The following is a 22,101-nucleotide window of genomic DNA, read 5'->3' on the forward strand; positions in this document are numbered from 1 at the left end:
AACAATTTTACTTTTTTTCTTTTCTGTGTCTGGCATTCTTTTGGAAATTGACAGAAACTTAGACCGAATTATTTATACTTGTAGATACAGAATTGTTGAGTGCATCTGCTTTAGTTTTTCTTCTGAACTTCAGGTGAATGTTTTGTGTTGATAATAAATCTGAAGACTTTTCCAGTCAGAAGGGATCAGTGCCTTAATTATGGCTGGGAAATCTTCTGTGCAAGCGTGCCCTTATAGTAGGCTTAAGAAACCTGCTTTTCCCCTCCAGAGGTTCCCCCCCCACAAGTGTGCACACTTGTATTAGTCAGAATGTCTCCATTGTATACTCAGAAGTATTGCTCCTTTACCTATAACTCTAGTATCAATATGTTTTGAAAGAAGTTGCATAACAGACAAAGGATTAATCTCAAAAATATACAAGCAACTCCTCCAGCTCAACTCCAGAAAAATAAATGACCCAATCAAAAAATAGGCCAAAGAACTCAACAGACATTTCTCCAAGGAAGACATACAGATGGCTAACAAACACATGAAAAGATGCTCAAGGTCACTCATTATCAGAGAAATGCAAATCAAAACCACAATGAGGTACCATTACACGGCAGTCAGGATGGCTGCTATCCAAAAGTCTACAAGCAATAAATGCTGGAGAGGGTGTGGAGAAAAGGGAACCCTCTTACACTGTTGGTGGGAATGCAAATTAGTACAGCCACTATGGAAAACAGTGTGGAGATTCCTTAAAAAGCTGGAAATAGAACTGCCATATGACCCAGCAATCCCACTTCTGGGCATACACACCAAGGAAACCAGATCTGAAAGAGACACGTGTACCCCAATGTTCATCGCAGCACTGTTTATAATAGCCAGGACATGGAAGCAACCCAGATGCCCATCAGCAGACGAATGGATGAGGAAGCTGTGGTACATATACACCATGGAATATTCCTCAGCCATTAAAAAGAATTCATTTGAATCAGTTCTAATGAGATGGATGAAACTGGAGCCCATTATACAGAGCGAAGTAAGCCAGAAAGATAAAGACCATCACAGTATACTAACACATATATATGGAATTCAGAAAGATGGTAACGATAACCCTATATGCAAAACAGAAAAAGAGACTCAGATGTATAGAACAGACTTGTGGACTCTGTGGGAGAAGGCGAGGGTGGGATGTTTCAAGAGAACAGCATCGAAACATGTATATTATCTAGGGTGAAACAGATCACCAGCCCAGGTTGGATGCATGAGACAAGTGCTCGGGCCTGGTGCACTGGGAAGACCCAGAGGGATCGGGTGGAGAGGGAGGTGGGAGGGGGGACCGGGACGGGGAATACATGTAAATCCATGGCTAATTCATTTCAATGTATGACAAAAACCACTGCAATGTTGTAAAGTAATTAGCCTCCAACTAATAAAAATAAATGGAAAAAAAAAAAGAAGTTGCATAAAAACAGCGATTAATCAACATCATTAGTCATTGAAGAAATGAAAATTAGAAGCACAGTATTACTTTATACCTAATAGGGTAACTCTTAAAGGAAAATAACAAATATTGATGAGTTTGTAGAGATGCTGAAACTGATGGGAGTACAAAATGGTGCAGCTGATGTGGAAAACCATTTGGCCAATCCTTAAAAAGCTAAACAGAACTTTCCTGGTGGTCCAGTGGTTAAGACTCTGTGCTTCTAATACAGGGCCACGAGTTCCATCCCTGGTCAGGAAGGTTCCACATGGTGTGCTGTATAGTCAAAAAAAAAAAAAAAGCTAAACATACAACTGCTGTGTGACCCATCAGTTCTGCACCTAGCTGTATACTCAGAAGAACCGAAAACAGACTCACAGACACTTGTATGCCAGTATTTATTGTAGCTCAATCCATAATAGCCCAAAGGTTGACACTACCCAAACGTCCATCAGTAAACAAAATGTGATACATTCATACAATGCAATATTTCTCATCCTTAGAAAGGAAAGAACTTCTTATATTTGCTACCACATGGGCAGTTCTTGCAAACATTATGCTAAATAAAAAAAGCCAGACACAAAAGAACATATATTAAAGTAGATTAGAGATTACGAAGTGCTGCAGAGTGGGAGGAGAATTGGGAGCTAATTGCTTAAAACTTAACGATCTTCTGTTTGAAGGGAATTCCCTGACAGTCCAGTGATTGGGAGTCCACCCTTTTACTGCTGAGGGCCTGGGTTCAGTCCCTCGTTGGGGAACTAATATCCCACAAGCCAAGTGGTGTGGCCAAAAGAAAGCTTTTGTCTGGATAATAAGAAAACTTTTGGAAATAAGAAATATCAATGATTATACAACATTGTGAATGTGATTGATTAATGCCACTAAATTATACACTTAATGACTAAAATGATGAATTTTATATTTATATACAAAAATATTTCTCTATATACTAAATTCATATATATCTCTACAATATATAAAAATGCAACAGTCAGGGAATTTTCTCTTCATCTGGCATGTTTACTATCATAGTGGATTCAGATCCTAACAAGGCAGCCCATTCAGTATAATATAGGGTTTGTTGTTTAGTTGCTAAGTCATGTCTGACTCTTACGACCCCATGGACTGTAGCCTGCCAGACTCCTCTGTCCATAGGATTCCCAAGGCAGGAATGCCTGTAGTGGGTTGGCATTTCCTCCTCCAGGGGATCTTCCCCACTCACAAACCCACATCTCTTAAATCTCCTACATTGGCAGACAGATTCTTTACCCCTGAGCTATCAGGGAGGCCTGTAAGTGAAAGCTCCTTGGCTGTGTCCCAATCTTTGCAACCCCATGGACTGTAGCCCACCAGGCCCCTCTGTCCATGGTTGGGCAAGAATGCCAGAGTGTGTAGCTCTTCCTTCTCCAGGGGATCTTCCCAACTCGGGGATTGAACCCAGATCTTCCACATCGCAGGCAGATTCTTTACCATCTGAGCTACCAGGGAAGCCTGCTGCTGCTGCTGCTGCTAAGTCACTTCAGTCGTGTCCGACTCTGTGCGACCCCAGAGATGGCAGCCCACCAGGCTCCCCCATCCCTGGGATTCTCCAGGCAAGAACACTGGAGTGGGTTGCGATTGCCTTCTCCAATGCATGAAAGTGAAAAGTGAAAGTGAAGTCGCTTAGTCGTTTCCTATATATAGGGTTAATTACCCGTAAAATAAAAGTAGGGAATTAAATCAGTCACCAATAATTTTATTTAAATATTGGGTATTTTAAATATATTTGAAACAAAAGTATCTTGAAACAATATTTATATACATTTTGAAGAACACTGATCTACTTCCTGCTGCTGCTAAGTCGCTTCAGTTGTGTTGGAATCTTTGCACCTCTATGAACTGTATTCCGCCAGGCTCCTCTGTCCATGGGATTCTCCAGGCACGAATACTGGAGTGAGTTGCTGTGCCCTCCTCCAGGGGATCTTCCCGACCCAGGGATTGAACCCACATCTTCTATGGCTCCTGCATTGCAGGTGGATTCTTTACCACTGAGCCACCAGGAAAGCCCAGTCTACTTCCTAACAGCTGTTAATTCTCTTTATTTTCTTCTTGTGTTCCAGTTGGTTCTTGTCATGTTTTTCTGGATCCATTTTCAGGTTTGCATTTATATATGTAGCTGTGGCACCATGAGGATCTGATAGGCATCTTCCTAATCTCATCTGTTTTATTAGCAAGATAACCTCCGTTTTACAGAAGACCCTGAAATTGAGAGCGGTGACTGACCTTGACAGGATCACACTGTTGATAGAGCCTGGATTTGAATCTCAATCTACTTTATACTGAAACCTTATTTCCCTTCCTATTTAGATTATTGATAAAAAGTAGATCTCTTGGAAAGAGGAACTTACCAGTTATACTGTTTCCACTTGGGTGTATTTTAGGTATATGGTTACTCTTATCTATGAATATAAAATAGCTGTGACAGAGATTTGATTTTTCTTGCTGGATTTTTGCCAGATACTTGCAAGGTACCTTTTACTACCCTTCAGAATAGACTACTGAGAGTAGCTTCTCAAATTTTTGACATGTATAAATATGCCATATTTGTAGATTAACAGATTCCAGCTGCCTGTCCAACTGAGTCCCTTTTGCAAGAGTTGTAGCATCTTATCCTGATGTCAATCACAGTGTCTAACATATAGCAAAGTACTGATAAAGAACTATTTATCCTTTTTGTGAAATAAACCCATTAATTGATACATGACTGTGCTCTAGTCACTTGGGATTTTGGTATTCTTTTGATTTTTAAAACCACGTTGCTTGAGAAATCTTGCCTTTGAAATATATCCAGTATATATTTTAAGGAGTGAAAGAATCTTCCATTCTATATGTAACTCTTAATATGCATTGTTATAGGCAGTATTCCCAGGTAGCTCATCAAAATAGTAAGTTGACTCTGTAGTTGTATCAGAGACTACTGATGGTGTAAATATTTAGTGTCCACTGTCAGTAAGGTCATGAACTTGGGAGATACTGTAGAAAATAGAAAGATGATCAGACTTTGTTTTGCTTTAAAAAATCTTGTAGCTTTATGGGCCATCCAACCCACATGAAGCAATATTTGTGAAAGGTCTATTGTAAAGAGTAAAACATTTACTATATAATGTATTAAGCATAAAGCTTGTTGCTTTTGTAAGATACGTACACTAATAATGTGAATCTGCCTTCTCTCGAGTATCCTCTTCAGGGTTAGGCCAAGCTTTATCACCTTTTCTGTGAGTTATTGCAAAACAGGCTTTAGTGGGTCTCCTTGACCTTGGATTCTATCCTCCTGTCTTGCCATAGTGCAGCAGAACTGTTTCTCATCAGTACTTCCGAATGCTTGTTGAGTCCTCACGTTTATGATCAGTGACCTACTTTCATGGCCTTGTCTCTTCCCACTCCCACCCCTCAGCACTCATGATTTAGGACTGAAGGGCTCAGCATGAAGAGCTCTCTTATTCGCCTTCACATTGACAGAACGTACCAAAATATTCACATCCCCATTGGTTATCATATTCTGTTCTGTTTCTTCTTGAAGTCCTGTTTATTTACCTCCTTTTCTGGTAGAACCTCATTCATCCTTTAGGTCCTAGCATAAATGTCACCACTTGAATAAAAGTGTCACACCTTCATCCATTGCCTGAAGGGTTTCTCTCCTTTATTTTCATAGTAGCTCATAGATATACCAGTTTCTCAGCTTGCAGATGACGCAGTGACTGCTTCTCCCCTCTAATTACTTGTTTTCATGACTTTCTCTGAATTCTGAACTTCTCAGCACAGAGACTGTTAATTCATCTTTGCTTTTCTCATACTAAATGTGCTCAGTAAATGTTTCATTTAGTCATCTGGAAAGAGTATTATATATAAAATAGTTGGACATATTTACATATTTGGTCAGGGGTACTTGGTGAGGTTTAGTTTGAGTGTAATAACAAAACTACAAATTCTCAATCTAGCCTTTGTCCATAGTATGGTTGGTGATAACTGACCTAATTGGTGTCTTAAATATATTACTGATTTCACTATAAACTACTAGAGGTACTAATTCCTATTTCTCTTATTTCTTGGCTAAAACACAGAACCTCCTAAGGATAATAGTACACCCATGTAAAGACTTACGAGAATTGACTGAATTAATATTTTAAAGCGGTTGGAATAGTACTTGGCATGTGGTAAACACACAATAAATTTAGCTGTTGCTTTTCTAGTCAGAAGTTATTGATGGCTAATTTAAAACAACAGTTTTTAAAATTAAGGTAAAAACATCATTTTTCTACATCTTTTGTTTATTCATTAGATATTTGTTTTCTGCCTGCTGTGTATTTCATGCTTTGTCACACGCTAGGGATAAAAAGATGACTTCTCAGAGCTCAGCCAAAAAATTCTTCTTGACTCAGACTTGAAAAGGTTTTAGTGAAAACTGTATGGGATGCAGTGGAAAGATCTGAACCGGAGTCATAGCTTCAGTTTTGACGCAGATTCAGTTTAGTCACTGAATTTGAGGACATTTCTTAGATGTATATAATAGGTACCTCAAACTCTGTAGGTATAAGACATCTCTTTTCCCTCAAGTGTTCCTTTATAGCTTCATTAAAAGCACTTTTATCCTTCCATTTGTTCAAGTCAAGGAATTTAGATGTCACCTTTGATTTTCCTTTTCAGTCACCTTCCACGTCTGTTCTTTCAAAAGTCCTTAAAGTTCTCCCTTCAAAATACAGCTGTTTGCTTTTTTCTGTCCCCACTACTACACCATAGTCCATGTCATCATTGTCTCTTGCCTTAAAAGTTTTGTCGTTTCTGTTCTTTCCCCTCTGCATTCTATTTTACACACAGCAGCCATTTTTGAAACATATATCTGATCTAATTTTTCCCCCATTAAAAATTATCTCATCATATTAAAACCCTCCTACACTGTGGGGGTGGCAGGCGGGCAGGGTGTAAATTGGTGCAGCCGCTATGGGAAACAGTAAGGAGGTTCCTTTCAAAACTAAAAATCTAGCTACCATATGATCCAGCAGTCCCGTTTCTGGGCATATACCTGAAACTAACACAGTATTTTTTTTTTATTAAAGTATGGGTGATTTATAGTTTTGTATTATTTCTGGCATATAACATAGTGATTCAGCCATAGTCTTCATATTCTTTTGGTTATCTTAGTCTTACATATTATGGTCCATTGCAGGATATTGAATATAGTTTCTTGTGATACACAGTAGGACCTTGCTGTTATTTTATATATAGTAGTTTGTATCTGCTAATCCCAAACTCCTAATTTAGGAGTTAATTAAATTAACTGCTAACCTGCTAACCCCTTTGGGCTTCCAGGTGGCTACATAGACATAGAGAACAGACTTAGGGACATGGGGCCAGGGGAGGAAGGAGAGGGTGAGATGTGTGGAGAGAGTGACATGGAAACTTACATTGCCATGTGTAAAATAGACAGCCAGTGGGAACTTGCTGTATGTCTCAGGGACTCACACCTGGGCTCTGTAACCCAGAGGGGTGGGGTGGGGAGGGGACATATGTGTACCTATGGCTGATTCATGTTGATGTTTGGCAAAAACCAGCACAATTTCTGTAAAGCAATTATCCTTCAACTAAAAAGTCAATAAATTAAAAAACAGAAAAGAATATTCATCTATAAAAAAAAGAATCCGCCTGCCAATGCAGGAGACATGGGTTCCATCTCTGGGTCAGAGGATCCCCTAGAAAAGGAAATGGCCACTCCAGTATTTTTGCCTGGAAAATCCCATGGACAAAAGAGCTGGACAGGCCACAGTCCATGGGGTTGCAGAGTCAGACGGGACTGAGCATGCATACTATCTCCTTTGGTGACCATAAGTTTGTTTTCTGTGTCTATGAGTCTCTTTCTGTTTTGTAGATGAGTTCATTTGTGTCAAATTTCAGATTCCACATATAAGTGATCCTATGGTATTTGTCTTTCTGTTTCTAATTTCACTTAGTATGATAATCTGTGGGCCCATCCTCATTGCTGCAAAATGACATTTTATTCTTTTTGCTGTGTGAGTGATATTCCATTGTGTATACAATATATGCCACATTCGTCAGTCTGCCGATGGACGTTGCATTGCTTCCTTGTCTCGGCAGTTGTAAACAGTGCTCCTGTGCACATAGGGTGCGTCTTTTATGATTAGACTTTCCTCTGGATAGATGCCCAGGAGTGGGGTTGCTGGATCATATGGCAACTCTACATTTAGTTTCTTTAGGAACCTCTTTACGTTTTTCATAGTGGCTGTACAAGTTTACAATCCCACCAGCAGTGTAGGAGGGTTTTCTTTTCCCGACACCCTCTCCAGCATTTAACACAATATTCTGAACCACTTATACTACCCACTCCCCAAAATGTAAAAAATCCTCCCATCGCATTTGAAATTAGATTTTAATTTCTTACCCTGTCTTACATAATCTGGCCTTTGGTTTCCTTTTCTTTTTGTTCTCCCCCTTTTTCTGCTTCATTTACAATGATCTTTTTTTTCTGGTTTTAGATATGTCAGACCTTTGTGCCAGCTTGTTTCTTCTGTCTGAAACATTCCTATACCAGGTCTTTCTATGGCTGATTTCTGTTATCAGTCATGTGTCAACTTTTTGTGTCAAATGTAAGCTTTTTAAAATGAGGTCTTGCCTGAGCACTAAACCTTTTCTCTCTCACAGTGTTCTGTTTCGTCTACACTCGGTATTTTCTTATTTTCACCCATTTGACTACCTCCTAGAATATAAGCTCCATCGCGGCAGTTTGGTTGTTTTCTCTACCGTGGTGTCCCAGCTCTTTGATTAGTTCCTGCCGTAGAACAAGTACTCAATAAATATTTGTGGAATCACTGGATAAATGAATCTCTTTAGACTTCATGTTTTTAAATTGTAAAGTAAAGATTTCCATCTGATTGATATTAAGGGGATCCCTCATCAAAGGTAAACAAAACACTGGTTAAAGGCTGTAATGACAGATTTATTCAGTAAGTACTCTAGTAGATGGAGCTTGAACTCAGTTTCAGTTTGCCCAGAGGTGGCTGGTATTTTAAAGGTAGGAAGAGAGAGTTGGGGAGATGGTAATGAAGAGAGTAAAGGAGTTGAGCTGGGTTAGGGAAATAAAAAAATCACAAAAGCCAGTTATGAGAGTTGGTCTAAGTCAGCTTGATTAGGCCTTTTGTGCCTGCACCTTCTTCAATCTGATGATTACATACAAAAGGATTGGTTTTCAGGTCCTTGAGAAGGACACACCTGTCCTGTAGGACATATATATATATATATATATATATATATATATATATACCTCTCAAAAGTTTAGAGGAAAGATTTACAATTAAGTTTGTTTGTTTTAAAAGTAGTTAGGGGGAATTTCTTGGCAGTCCAGTAGTTAATACTTGTCATTTTCACTGGGATGGCACAGGTTCAATTCCTGGTCAGGGAGCTAAGATCCTGCAAGCTGCCTGTCATGACAAAAAGGGGAAAAAAGAGAGATTTAGAGGTCTTCCAGGATCTGGTCAGATGTTGGCTGGAGCAAACAATAAATCCTTTTGGCAACCTTGACTTTTCTAGACAGCAGTGAAAGAGCAGGGGTGTGTCCTTAGGCTGATAGAAGCCATTCAAGTGTTGGTCTAGTCTCTCAGTGCCAACATTTGGATGTTCATGCTGAGAATTTTGTGGTTTTTCTACACCCTTCCTCCTTTTTAATACCTCACCTTCTAAACTGCCAAAAAGAGAATTATTACTGGTGCTCCCATTGTGTATATGAGTCTAAGATTAATATGTTAATGATCTCACTGAGATAAAGTCTGTGTTTTTGCTGAATAGGCATGTCAAGTCACCTTTCTTACACATGTTAAGCTGCTGTGAACTTTTAAATGCCCCCCACACCCCCTACCCCTTATTTTCCATTCTCAACCTTGTTTATTCTCTGTAGAAGTCAAGAAGAATAGACACAGGGAGTTTTGGAATGACAATAGGCAGGCAGCCAAGAGAACTCCCATGCTGAATGGCATTCAACCTTGCAGGCACGGAACATTGATTTTGTGTGTGTATCAGAAAGACTGTTCCTTAGGCACCATACAGGGGGAAACAAAAAGACATGATCGCTCATTAACACATTTAGAGAGAATCAAACTTAAAGCCAGTATTATAGAATGATAATTTATGGTGATAAATGTGGATGTTTTGGATATTGGAATGTTCTCTAAAGAGGAATTGCATGCAAAAGCAAACTATATAGGCTGCTTGGTTAGAATCAGATGAAACCTGGGGAGTTAGTGTGAATTACCAGTCTAGTAGGGATCCCTTTGCTTCAAGGTCCCAAGAATAACTGTCTAGATAGTCTCTAATAAACAAAGCTAGTTTCTGGTCCTCTAGGCAACTATGGCCCCTGTGTCAGATCTCGCCTTTCTGCCTGTTTATGTATGGCTTGAGAACTAACAATGGTTTTTATATATTGAAATGGTTGGGAGAATGGTTGACATATGAAAATTATATGAAATTCAGATTTCCTTACAAATAAAGTGGTATTGTAAAGTGGTATTGCTCACTCATTTATGTATTATAGAAAATACTGCTTTTCCTGGAATGTGACGTCAAGTGGGCCTTAGGAAGCATTAGTATGAACTAAGCTAGTGGAGGTGGAATTCCAGCTGAGCTATTTCAGATCCTAAAAGATGATGCTGTGGAAGTGTTGCATTCAATATGCCAGCAAATTTGGAAAACTCAGCAGTGGCCACAGGACTGGAAAAGAAGGGCAGTGCTAAATGTTAAAACTACTGCACAATTGCCCTCATTTTACATGCTAACAAGGTTATGCTCAAAATCCTTCAAGCTAGGCTTCAACAGTACATGAACTGAGAGCTTCAGGTGTATAAGCTCAATTTAGAAAAGGCAGAGGAATCAGAGATCAAATTGCCAGCATCTGTTGGATCATAGAAAAAGAAGAGAATTCCAGAAAAACATCTACTTCTGACTGTGTGGATGACAACAAACTGGAAAATTCTTAAAGAAATGGAAATACCAGACCACCACCTTAACTGCCTCCTGAGAAATCTATATGCAGGTCAAGAATCAACAGTTAGAACCAGCCATGAAACAATGGACTGGTTCAAAATTGGGAAAGGAGTACGTCAAAGCTGTGTATTGTCACCCTGCTTATTTAACATGTAAGCAGAGTAAATCATGGGAAATGCCAGGCTAGATGAAGCACAAGCTGGAATTAAAATTGCCAGGAGAAATATGAACAGCCTCAGACATGCAGATGATGCCACTCTAGTGGCAGAAAGTGAAGAGGAACTAAAGAGCCTCTTGATGAGGGTGAAAGAAGAGAGTGAAAAAGCTGGCTTAAGACTCAACATTCAGAAAACTAAGATCATCACCAGCCCAGGTTGGATGCATGAGACAAGTGCTCGGGCCTGGTGCACTGGGAAGACCCAGAGGGATTGGGTAGAGAGGGAGGTGGGAGGGGGGATTGGGATGGGGAATACATGTAAATCCATGGCTGATTCATGTCAATGTATGACAAAAACCACTGCAATATTGTAAAGTAATTAGCCTCCAACTAATAAAAATAAATGGAAAAAAAAAAAGAAAACTAAGATCATGGCATCTGGTCCCATTGCTTCATGGCAAATAGATGGGGAAACAATGGAAACAGTGACAGACTTTATTTTTTGGGCTCCAAAATCACTGCAGATGGTGACTGCAGCCATGAAATGAAAAAACATTTGCTCCTTGGAAGGAAAGCTATGACAAACCTAGACAGCTTATTAAAAAACAAAGACATTACTTTGCTGACAAAGGTTCATATAGTCAAAGCTATGCTTTACCAGTAGTCATGTACTGATGGGAGAGTTGGACCATAAAGAAGACTTAACGCCAAAGAGTTGATGCTTTCAAGCTGTGGTATTGGAGAAGACTCTTGAGAGTCCCTTGGACTGCAAGGAGATCCAACCAGTCCATCCTAAAGGAAATGAATCCTGAATATTCATTGGAAGGATTGATATTGAAACTGAAGCTCCAATACTTTGGTCACTTAATGAGAAGAAACAGTTAAGACCCTGATTCTGGGAAAGATTGAAAGCAGGAGGAGAAGGGAGATGACAGAAGATGAGATCATTGAATGGCATCACCGACCCAATGGACATGAGTTTGAGCTAACTTTGGGAGATGGTGAAGGACAGGGAAGCCTGGCATGCTACAGTCCATGGATTTGCAGAGTCGGACATGACTTGGCTTCTGAACATGACTTAGCAACATGACTGCTTTTGCACTGTAACAGAGTTTAATAGTTGAAAAAGAGGCCATGTGGTCACAAAACCTAAATTATTTTGTTTGTCCCTTAGAAGTTTGCTGACCCCTGATGAGATTATGTAGTCCTGCATCAGAATTATCTAAGTGTCGTCTGTAGCACTTTTTAAATTTGCAGCATTTCCTTTGTGGTAGCAGTGTACTGTGCTCAGTTGCTCAGTCCTGTCCTACTCTTTGAGACCCCATGGACTGTATGCTGCCAGACTTCTCTGTCCATGGAATTTTCCAGGCATGAATACTGGAGTGGGTTGCCATTTTCTACTCCAAGGGATCTTTCCAACCTGAGGATCAAACCCACACTCTTGTGTCTCTTGCAATGGCAGGGGTATATTTTACCACTGCATCCCTGGGAAGGTAGTAAAAATAGGTTATGGCTATTTGGGCAAATACGGCTATATGGGCCTTGAAGGGAGGTCTTCAAATAGCAGAGTGTAAGTCCTCATTGCTTAAAGAAACTGAAAATGAATAGCATGTTTATCTCTAAATTGCAGCACAACAAAGGTTTTACACCCTGAACACTGTAAATGAAGGTCAGTAAATTGAAGCTAAATAGTGCAGATGCAGAGGCCCGTATCTTAATTATCTCTGTATCTACCTCACTCTCTCTCTCCTTCCCTTTCACACAGTTAATGATAATCAATAGTTGTTCAGCTGTGTTTGCTGTCAGTGATGCCATGAGCCGTTGACTGTGCGTTGGTAACTAGGTTGTTGGTTGCACTTTGGAGCCGTGTCGTTCTCAGCCTCTCTGGGTGAAGTGAGCTTCCCCACACTCAGCTTTGCCTTCAAAGTATTTTAGGGGCGTGGCACACAGAGGAGCACTCAAGAAATGCCCCATCCAGGTCATAGGCTCTAGTCTGTGTTGTTGACTGTTCCTCTGATTTGTTTTTTGATTGAGATATTACTGACATACCGTGAAAGTCACCCTTTAAAAATATGCAGTCCAGTTTTTTAAGTATATTCACAAGTATGTGAGCTATCTTAATAGTAGAACACTGTCTTAATTGTAGAGCATTTTTGTTACTCTAAAAGGAAGCCCATTAGCAACCACTGTTCCTCCCTCTACTTACACACTAGCAATTTTGTCCATATGGATTTGACTCTTGTGGAAATTCTATATATAAACACTCCAAAATCTGTGACCTTTTATATCTGATTTTTTTTTACCTAGCATTATGTTTTTAATATTCATCCATGCTGTACAGTATAGCAATACTTCATTCCTTTTCATGGAGCATAAAATTCCATTGTATTTATATTCCACATATTATTTTATTCATTCACCAGTTGATGTAAACTTGGGTTGATCCCACCCTTTGGCTATTATAAATAATATTGAGATAAACATTTGTATAGTATATGTTTTCATTTTTTTTTATATGTACATACCAAGGAATGGAACTGCCAAGTCATGTGGTAACTCAGAGTTAACTTGCTGAGAAACTGCTAACCTTTTTTTTTTTTTTTCTTTTACAAAGTGGCTGCTCTAGTTTACATTGCTATCATTTGCTATTTTCCTTCTTTTTTATTATAGCTATCCTAACATGTATGAAGTAGTATTGCAGTGTGATTTTGAGTTACATTTCCCTAATGACTGAGGACATTGGTCATCTTCTTCTGTGCTTTTTGGCCATTTATATATATTCTTTGGCAAAGTATCTGTTCATACGTTGACTTTTACTTTTGTTGTAATCACCTGAGGGTCTGCCCTGTGTGGTATTCAAAAAAATTTCCTTCACTCTGTATGTCTCAGTATTTTTTCTCTGCTAAATACAGTGCTATAGCAGTTAAAGGAAGTATGGTATTCCAAAGAATGGAGAGATCTTTCTTCCTTTTTGCCTTTAAAGATCTTCCATTATAGAGTTCCTGGGCATACTGCTTTCTTATATTTTTTCTATCCTGACAATGATCTCCTGCAATTCTATTACACAAGTTGGTTTTTAAAAAAAAGACACTGGTACAGGAGAGTAAAAGAATAACCCTCCCAGGAGGGCTAGCTTAGTTTTATTCCTAGATTGAGATGGTTATGTAAGCAGCCTCACTTGCCTTTTTGTTTTTCTCCTCCCAGCCTTTCTAGCCAGTTGCCCAGCCAGATAATCTTGTGCCTTTCATTGGTTCTTGTCCCTGGGCCTTCATTATACTCTTTGTTCCTTGGATTGGAAAGAGTGTGAAGTTTGTAGGCACTTTATGTCATTTTTCATGTCTACTTCACGACCTTTAAGATCAGTATTACTACTGCTCCCCTTTTATTGCTGAGGAAACTGTCACACAGAGGTAATAGAGCCTGTGGCATCTCTCTTGATAAGTGTAATGGTTATCCAGATCTTCTTTCTTCATCCTGTTAAATTGTCTCTGGTTTGCTTGAAATGTTTGTGTGGAGAGAGAAACCTAGAAATTTAAGTTAATGCCACATTATAGAAGCCAAGCAGTGAAATCTTTACCCATAATTAGGAGGACTTTGAGTTGGAGAAGTTACTTGAATAAAAATGTGTCTACAATTTGGAATGTTATTTTTAGCTTGCTTCTAGTCTAGGCATAGAGTGAATTATTGTCCTGTTGGAGAGGTGGAATCAGATAATTACTTGCATTTGGGAAACTGCCACAAAAGTGTATATAAAATCCTTGAGAGCAAAGGAGCCCGCTGCAGAGGTCACTGCTTGCCCTGAATGCAGGCATCATTCAGTAGTAGTGGTCAGCGTTTCTGATACATTGAAATAGTAGATATTTCAGAGTGTGAATGGATTGGGCTGTGTTTGGCATAAACTTTTTCCTTTATGTAGTAACAAAACAGTTAACATAGTTGTACAACAAAACTGCCAATGTAAATAAAAATTGCCTTTCTGTATCAAGACTTTAACTTTCTCTTGACAGATATGCCAAGAGTTTAATAGCACCTGGGCGTGGGAGATGGAGAAGAAAGGCTATCTTGAAATGAGTGTTGAATGCAAGTTAGCACTCTTAAAGGTAATAAATTTATTATTTGTTAAAATTATTTTAATTAAAAAATCACTTTGACTCCTTCTGATTGAATTGGGAAGCAACTAGAAAGTAGACATTTTTATTGTTAGTGGAAAAGGACAGTAGAATTTTCTTTTTTTTTATTGATTTTTTTGGTGATAAAACTCCTCTTTAAATTACTATTTTTGGTTGTTTTTCAATATACACTTATATCTAGGTTTAATGATCTCTGCCTGTAGGGATAATGGCAAACAGTTACCCTAGATTAATTTTATGCATTGTTGTCAGCCTTCAAAATCATAGCTAACAAATATGGTAAACTGGTTAATCTTTCACTGATTTACTAAATCAAAGATTCAGGGAAGAAATCTGACTTTATATACACTAATCATATACAAAAATTTTAATTAAAAGTTAGTTCATCCATTCTGGTGCTGGCAGTATGAATTTCTTTCTTTTTTTTTTTAAAGATAATTCTCCAGAGGCAGTTATCAGTAAGACTGCCTTTGGTAAAAATTATGTATGTCTCAAGCTTTCAAAAATAGACAGCCATTTCAAGAATAAAGTTCATCTAAAAGCTTTAAGAGAAAGTCACTGAAAATTTTATACCATGAGCCAGTTTGGGAGACTTTAATACAAATACTCAGTGCTTTAGAATATAACTTAATTTTTGGGTCACTGGTTGTGTTAAACCTATAAATTTATGTAATACTAAAATTGTATGTTAAATTAGAAATTTGTCTTTTAAAATTGGTTATTATAAAATAAGTGTACAAAAGAGGAGAGAGGAAAATAAAAGATGGACAAACATACTTTCTCTTCTTATTCCTGAATCAGTTTCATGGTTGGACATAACACATTTATTGTGATGGAGAAACATTTATGGGGTAATTTAAATCATGTTGTGACTATTTTCCAGTACCTCTGTGAGTGTCAATTTGATGACAATCTCAAATTCAAGAATATTATCAATGAGGAGGATGCTGATACCATGCGTCTCCAGCCAATTGGCCGTGACAAAGATGGCCTCATGTACTGGTACCAGTTGGATCAAGATCACAATGTCAGAATGTACATAGAAGAACAAGATGATCAAGATGGCTCTTCATGGAAATGCATTGTCAGGTATCTTCCATTGGAAATTTTTTTAAAATTTATTTGCATGTTTCTTACTTTGATCTCTTCTCTACCAGAATATAATCTCTGAGGCTTGGTGATTCTTTTCCATTTATGGGGTTAGGAATTTCTAGGACCTAGCCTAGTGCCCAGCACAATATGCACTGGAAACACTTAATTTAATTATTTGTCAAATAAATAAATACATTTAACAATATGTCCACTGGGACATATACCTAGTACTTAGGGACCTTGAATCCAAAAAATAATGATGCATAGGTAATATACACAGAGAAAACCATTGTTAGAAAGAAATATAAGAAAAACACAAATATATTTTATATATATCCATATATATATCTTTTTATTGTGTTGCATGGCTTGTAGGGTCTTAGTTTCCTGACCAGGCATTGAACCTGAGCCCTTGGCAGTGAAAGCACAGCATCCTAACCGCTGCATCATCAGGGGGTTCCCAGGGAAACACTGATTTTTATTTAGCTATATAGGTTTCTATTAGGCATTATTTGTTTATTCTTCTTAAATTTGTCTAATTCATGTGACACATATTTTCATGTGAAAATATGCTACATTTTCAGTTTTTCCTGTGCATATATTTCTTTAGTGAGATCTGAAGAAATCTGAGGAACATTATGCTTTTTTGTCCTAATCCATTTTTTATTTTTTTTTTTTTTATTTTTTTATTTTTTTTTTTCTCTTTTTTTTTTTTTTTTTAAATTTTATTAGTTGGAGGCTAATTACTTTACATCATTACAGTAGTTTTTGTTATACATTGATATGAATTAGCCATGGATTTACATGTATTCCCCATCCCAGTCCCCCCTCCCACCTCCCTCTCCACCCAATCCCTCTGGGTCTTCCCAGTGCACCAGGACCGAGCACTTGTCTCATGTACCCAACCTGAGCTGGTTATCCGTTTCACCCTAGATAATATACATGTTTCAATGCTGTTCTCCTGAAACATCCCACCCTCGCCTTCTCCCAGAGTCCACAAGTCTGTTCCATACATCTGAGTCTCTTTTTCTGTTTTGCATATAGGGTTATCGTTACCATCTTTCTAAAGTCCATATATATGTGTTAGTATACTGTATTGGTCTTTATCTTTCTGGCTTACTTCACTCTGTATAATGGGCTCCAGTTTCATCCATCTCATTAGAACTGATTCAAATGAATTCTTTTTAATGGCTGAGTAATATTCCATGGTGTATATGTACCACAGCTTCCTCATCCATTCGTCTGCTGATGGGCATCTGGGTTGCTTCCATGTCCTGGCTATTATAAACAGTGCTGCGATGAACATTGGGGTGCATGTGGCTCTTTCAGATCTGGTTTCCTTGGTGTGTATGCCCAGAAGTGGGATTGCTGGGTCATATGGCAGTTCTATTTCCAGCTTTTTAAGAAATCTCCACACTGTTTTCCATAGTGGCTGTACTAATTTGCATTCCCACCAACAGTGTAAGAGGGTTCCCTTTTCTCCACACCCTCTCCAGCATTTATTGCTTGTAGACTTTTGCTAATCCATTTTTTAAAATCTTGATTTCTTATGTTTGTATTAATAAATATATTTAAATGGAAACATTTAATTTAATATAAAGCTTTGAAATAAAACTTTAAAAAAATTGATTAGTGACTCGGATTGTTATTCAGAATCTTTGTGTCTCCAATTTTCTGTTTTTTGCAAATTAACTATTTAGAATTTGTTGTATTAATTTCCACAATTTATATTAATTTTGAAAATATTATAGGATTTATAACTAGAGTAGGGAGAACTAATGGATATATGTCCAGTGGCTTATGAAGACCCTTTTAACTTTAACTTATCTTTGATTTTGCTTGGATTTTAGCAGATTTTTGTTAGTGGTCATTTTTTTTGTTTTGTTTTGTTTTGTTTTGAAGAGAAAATTCTAGAAATTCATAATATTTGTTTGGGTCATGGAAGCTGAAGTTTTATTCCCTAAGAATAAACTTTGAGCTCTTGGGGGATTGTTTTTTGACCATTCTTTCATCATATTATTATAAAATATATTATTGTATATTGTATATGATATTATATAATACATAATATATTATATCATATATAATATAATATCATCATATATTATATAAAATATAATATAAACCATATAATATGGTTTTCCATATAGTTAACTTACTAAATTAAAATAAAGTGGTCCTGAAATAAGATGTACTCACCATCTCTCCCTGTGAATACATACATTAAATAAGGTTCTGTTCATGATGTTTTACCACCATTCTACTATTTTCTTTATTAAACTTGCATAGTTGTTTGAGACAACTGCTTTGTGGAAGAAAAACTTACAACAGAGAAAATTATGAGTATTATTAATCAGTCATATGTACTTTTAAACAACTGCTAGTATATGATGTTTTAAGTAGATAATATCCCAATGCATGATGTAAGAGAAAGACCGTAGATTTTATAGTTAATAAGTGAATCTAGTTTCCTCTGCTTATCATCTGTAGGAAGATTGCTTAATTACTCTCATACTCTTTCCTAAAATGAAGTTGGTAATACTTCCCCAGTAAAGCTGTTCTGAGGACTATAAGAGAAGTCATACTAGGGCTGTAGTACATGCTCGATAAAAATTTGTTCCTTCTCCTAACCTTTAAATTACTGCATTTTCTTACAACTTCTAACCCCAAAGGTTGAAACTTAGTTACTTCATAAGAGAAATGTTTATCTGCAGGAAGAGAAAAGGGCAAAAATGCCAGCCAGCTTTTTCCAAATACGTAGTAATATTTGGGATCATTAATAATACTTTGGGTGTATTGAGTCTGATTTCAGGTAATTAATGGAGATTCTAAACAACTGATTGTCACACTACTGTTCCTTAAAGTCATAGATTTGAATTGCATGCCTGCTTGTGTAACAGGCACTGTGCTGAGCAGTGGGGGATGTAGTGATGAATAGTACAGCTCTGGGATCTCTGGATGATCTTCATGCACCTGTGGAATTCCTTATATTGTAAGCGGTAGCTCTTAGTTGTATTTAATGTGTGTATTTTCTAGGGAAGTATCATAGTTTTGATAAATTCTTGATATGTTCTGTGACATGGCATTTCAGTTAACTTTAACTTAACATACTAGTACTATGTTGGACAAATGCAATGAGCTTTTTTCATCCATATAGGTCTCATATTTTTGTGAAGATTGAATGTGAAAAGCATTGTGTTACTATTCTTTGTTGTTTATTCACTAAGTCTGACATTCTTTTGTGACCCCTTGGACTTTAGTCCACCGGGCTCCTCTGTCCATAGAATTTCTCAGGCAAAAATATTAGAGTGGGTTGCCATTTCCTTTTCCAAGGAATCTTCCTGACCCAGAGATTGAACCTGCATCTCCTACATTGGCAGGTGGATTCTTTACCCCTGAGCCATTAGGGAAGCCCTATTATTCTTTTCTTTCCTCAAAATTGAGATCATAGTGGTCACTAAAATACATTAGGTACCCCAAACAATGTAGGCCATCATTCCGTTTGTCACTGATAAGATTCTTCCTGGAGTATAGTATTTAGAATTGGATGTCAAACTCTTAAGAAGAATATCAATATAGTAGAATGAGTTCTTTATGGAAGGAACCACAAGAAAATGATTTAATAAACTGAAAATACTTGATCTAGCATAAGTTTAGGGAGATCTAATTATCTGTAAACATTTAAGGAATTGATTTGCGTAAGAGTATTTCTTTCAAGGGCTCAACCTGCATCAGTGGATATAAATTATGGGGTAGTAGAACTGAGTTTATGGAGGTGAGAACATTTGTTTGTTTTATATGCAGAGAAATAATTGTTGGAAAACTGATAGATGCTATCAAAAAACATTTTCTAAACTTGCAGGTTTCAGTCTTTTTCAGAAGATAGAAGAAGGGAGAATAATTCTGAATTCATTCAATGAGGCCAGCCTTACCAAAACCAGGCAAAGATATTACAAGAAAAAATTATAGATCAGCATCTCTAAGGAACACAAATACAGAACTTTTCAAAAAATATTAGCAAATCAAATCCAACAATGCATAAATATATATATATATAATATGACCAAGTAGGATTTATCTCAGGTATATAATACTGGTTCAATATTTGAAAATCAGTTTTCACAAATCAGCAGGCTAAAGAAGAAAATATCACATGATCATGTCAATACATAACAAAAACCATTTGATAGATGCCAACACTGTTTGATGATTAGAAATCTTTAGTAACATAGGAAGAGACAGAAACGTCCTTGATTAAAAAAATGTTCTGGAAATTTCCTGGCAATCCAGTGGTTAGGACTCTGCACTTCCACTGCTATGGGCCCAGGTTCAATCCCTGTTCAGGAACTAATATCCTGTGCGACTGCTAAAAAAGACTGATTTCCTGTGGAGGCAGAAGATAAATGCTACACAAAATTGGAAGGTTTCCAGTACTTGACTTTCAACAAAAGTGAAGGATCATCTAAAAGTTTTTGTTAGTTGAGTGTTTTAAATTATTTTTTTTAAAAGCTACCAAAAACCTACATGTAATATCTATTTAATGAAGAGAAACTTGACGTTTTTCCTATGATTAGGAACAAAGCAAGGGTATCTACTCTCTCTATTCCTTTGTAACATCATATTGGAAGTTCTAACTAGTGCAGTAAAAAAAGGAAATAAAAGATATACACATTGGGAACAGAGAAATAAAACTTGTTGTTTGCAAATGACATCATTTTCTTTGTAGAAAATCTAAAAGAATCAACCAAAAAATCTGGAACTATTTGTACAACTAATTGTTGTAACAGTGTTGCATGACAAGAAAATTAATACACAAAGGTCAATCACTTTGATATATACCATCAGTGAATTTATGATATCTGAAATTAAAAGCACAGTACCATTTACATCAGTGCCCCTAAAGCTGAAATACCTAGGTGTAAATCTAACAAGAATATGCACAAATCTATATGAGGAAAGAAAAGCTAATGAAAGAAATAAAGAATTCCATTATTCCATGTTCAAATATACAAGAACACTTAATATTGTCATGATATCAGTTCTTCTCAACTTAATCTGTAGTCACTGCAATCCCAATCAAAATTCCAGCAAGTTATTTTGTGGATATCAGTAAATTGACTCTCAAATTTATAGGCAAAAAACCTATAATACACAGTGTTATAAAAACAAAGTTGAAGTACTGACCTTACCTGAGTCTGTGCCTTTCTGTAAATCTACCATAATGAAGAACCTAGTATTGGCAAGAGAATAGACAGGTAGATCACGGAGACAGAATAGGGACCATTGGATTAGATGCACACAAATATAGTCAACTTATGTTTGATCAAGAAGCAAAAGGAATACAGTGGAGAAAAGATAGTCTTTACAAATTGTCTTGGAACAACTGGACGTCCACATTCAAAAAGCTGAATCTAGACACACACCTTTACAACCTTTACAAAAATTAACTCACAGTGAATCACAGACCTACATATAAAATACAAAACTATAAAACTCCCAAGAAGAAAGCATAGAAGAAAATCTAGATGACTTCAGGTTTGTTACAGTACCAAAGGTGTAATCCATCAAAGAATTGATGATACTGGACTTCATTAAAATTAAAAACATCTGCTCTGTGAAAGACATTGTCAACATAATGCAAATATAAATCACAGAATGGGAGAAAATTATTTACAAAAGACATATCTGATAGAGCACTGCTATTTAAATTATTATACAAATAACTTTTAAAGTCCAACAATAAGAAAACAAACAACCTGATTTAGAGTGGACCAACGACCTTATCAGACAGATGGCACATCAGCACAGGAAAAGATATACCATGCCCAATGTAATCAGGGAAATGGAAATTAAGACAACAGTGAGGTATTGCTAGACACCTACTACAGGGGCTAAAATCGAGAACAGGTTTCCCATTCGCCTGCAATGCAGGAGATGTGGTTTCCATCCCTGGGTCAGGAAAATCCCCTGGAGAAGGAAATGGCAGCCCACCTCAGTATGCTTGCCTGGAAAATCCCATGGACAGAGGAGCCTGGCGGGCTGTGGTCCATAGGGTCACAGAAGAGTCGGGCATGACTAAAGGACTAAACAACAAAAACAAAATTGAGGACGCTGATAACCCCAAATGGTGGTGAGAATATAGAGCAATAGGAACTTAGATTCATGGCTGATGGGAATGCAGAATGACACAGTCCGTTAGAAAGACTATTTGGTGGTTTCTTGCAAAATTA

The 22,101-nt window shown here is 37.3% G+C and overlaps 1 protein-coding gene across 1 annotated transcript in view; it reads left to right on the forward strand.

Annotated features, from left to right (window-relative positions):
- Window positions 1-22,101, forward strand: part of RSF1 (remodeling and spacing factor 1) — a 146,992-nt gene that overhangs the window by 71,916 nt on the left and 52,975 nt on the right. Inside the window, exons 3-4 of the mRNA XM_020915152.2 lie at window positions 14,657-14,749; window positions 15,663-15,868. Coding sequence (XP_020770811.1) covers window positions 14,657-14,749; window positions 15,663-15,868 — 299 coding nt within the window. The remainder of the gene's footprint in view (window positions 1-14,656; window positions 14,750-15,662; window positions 15,869-22,101) is intronic.

This window comes from Odocoileus virginianus, chromosome 28, assembly GCF_023699985.2.
Source record: "Odocoileus virginianus isolate 20LAN1187 ecotype Illinois chromosome 28, Ovbor_1.2, whole genome shotgun sequence".
In the NCBI taxonomy this organism is placed as follows: Eukaryota; Metazoa; Chordata; class Mammalia; order Artiodactyla; family Cervidae; genus Odocoileus; species Odocoileus virginianus.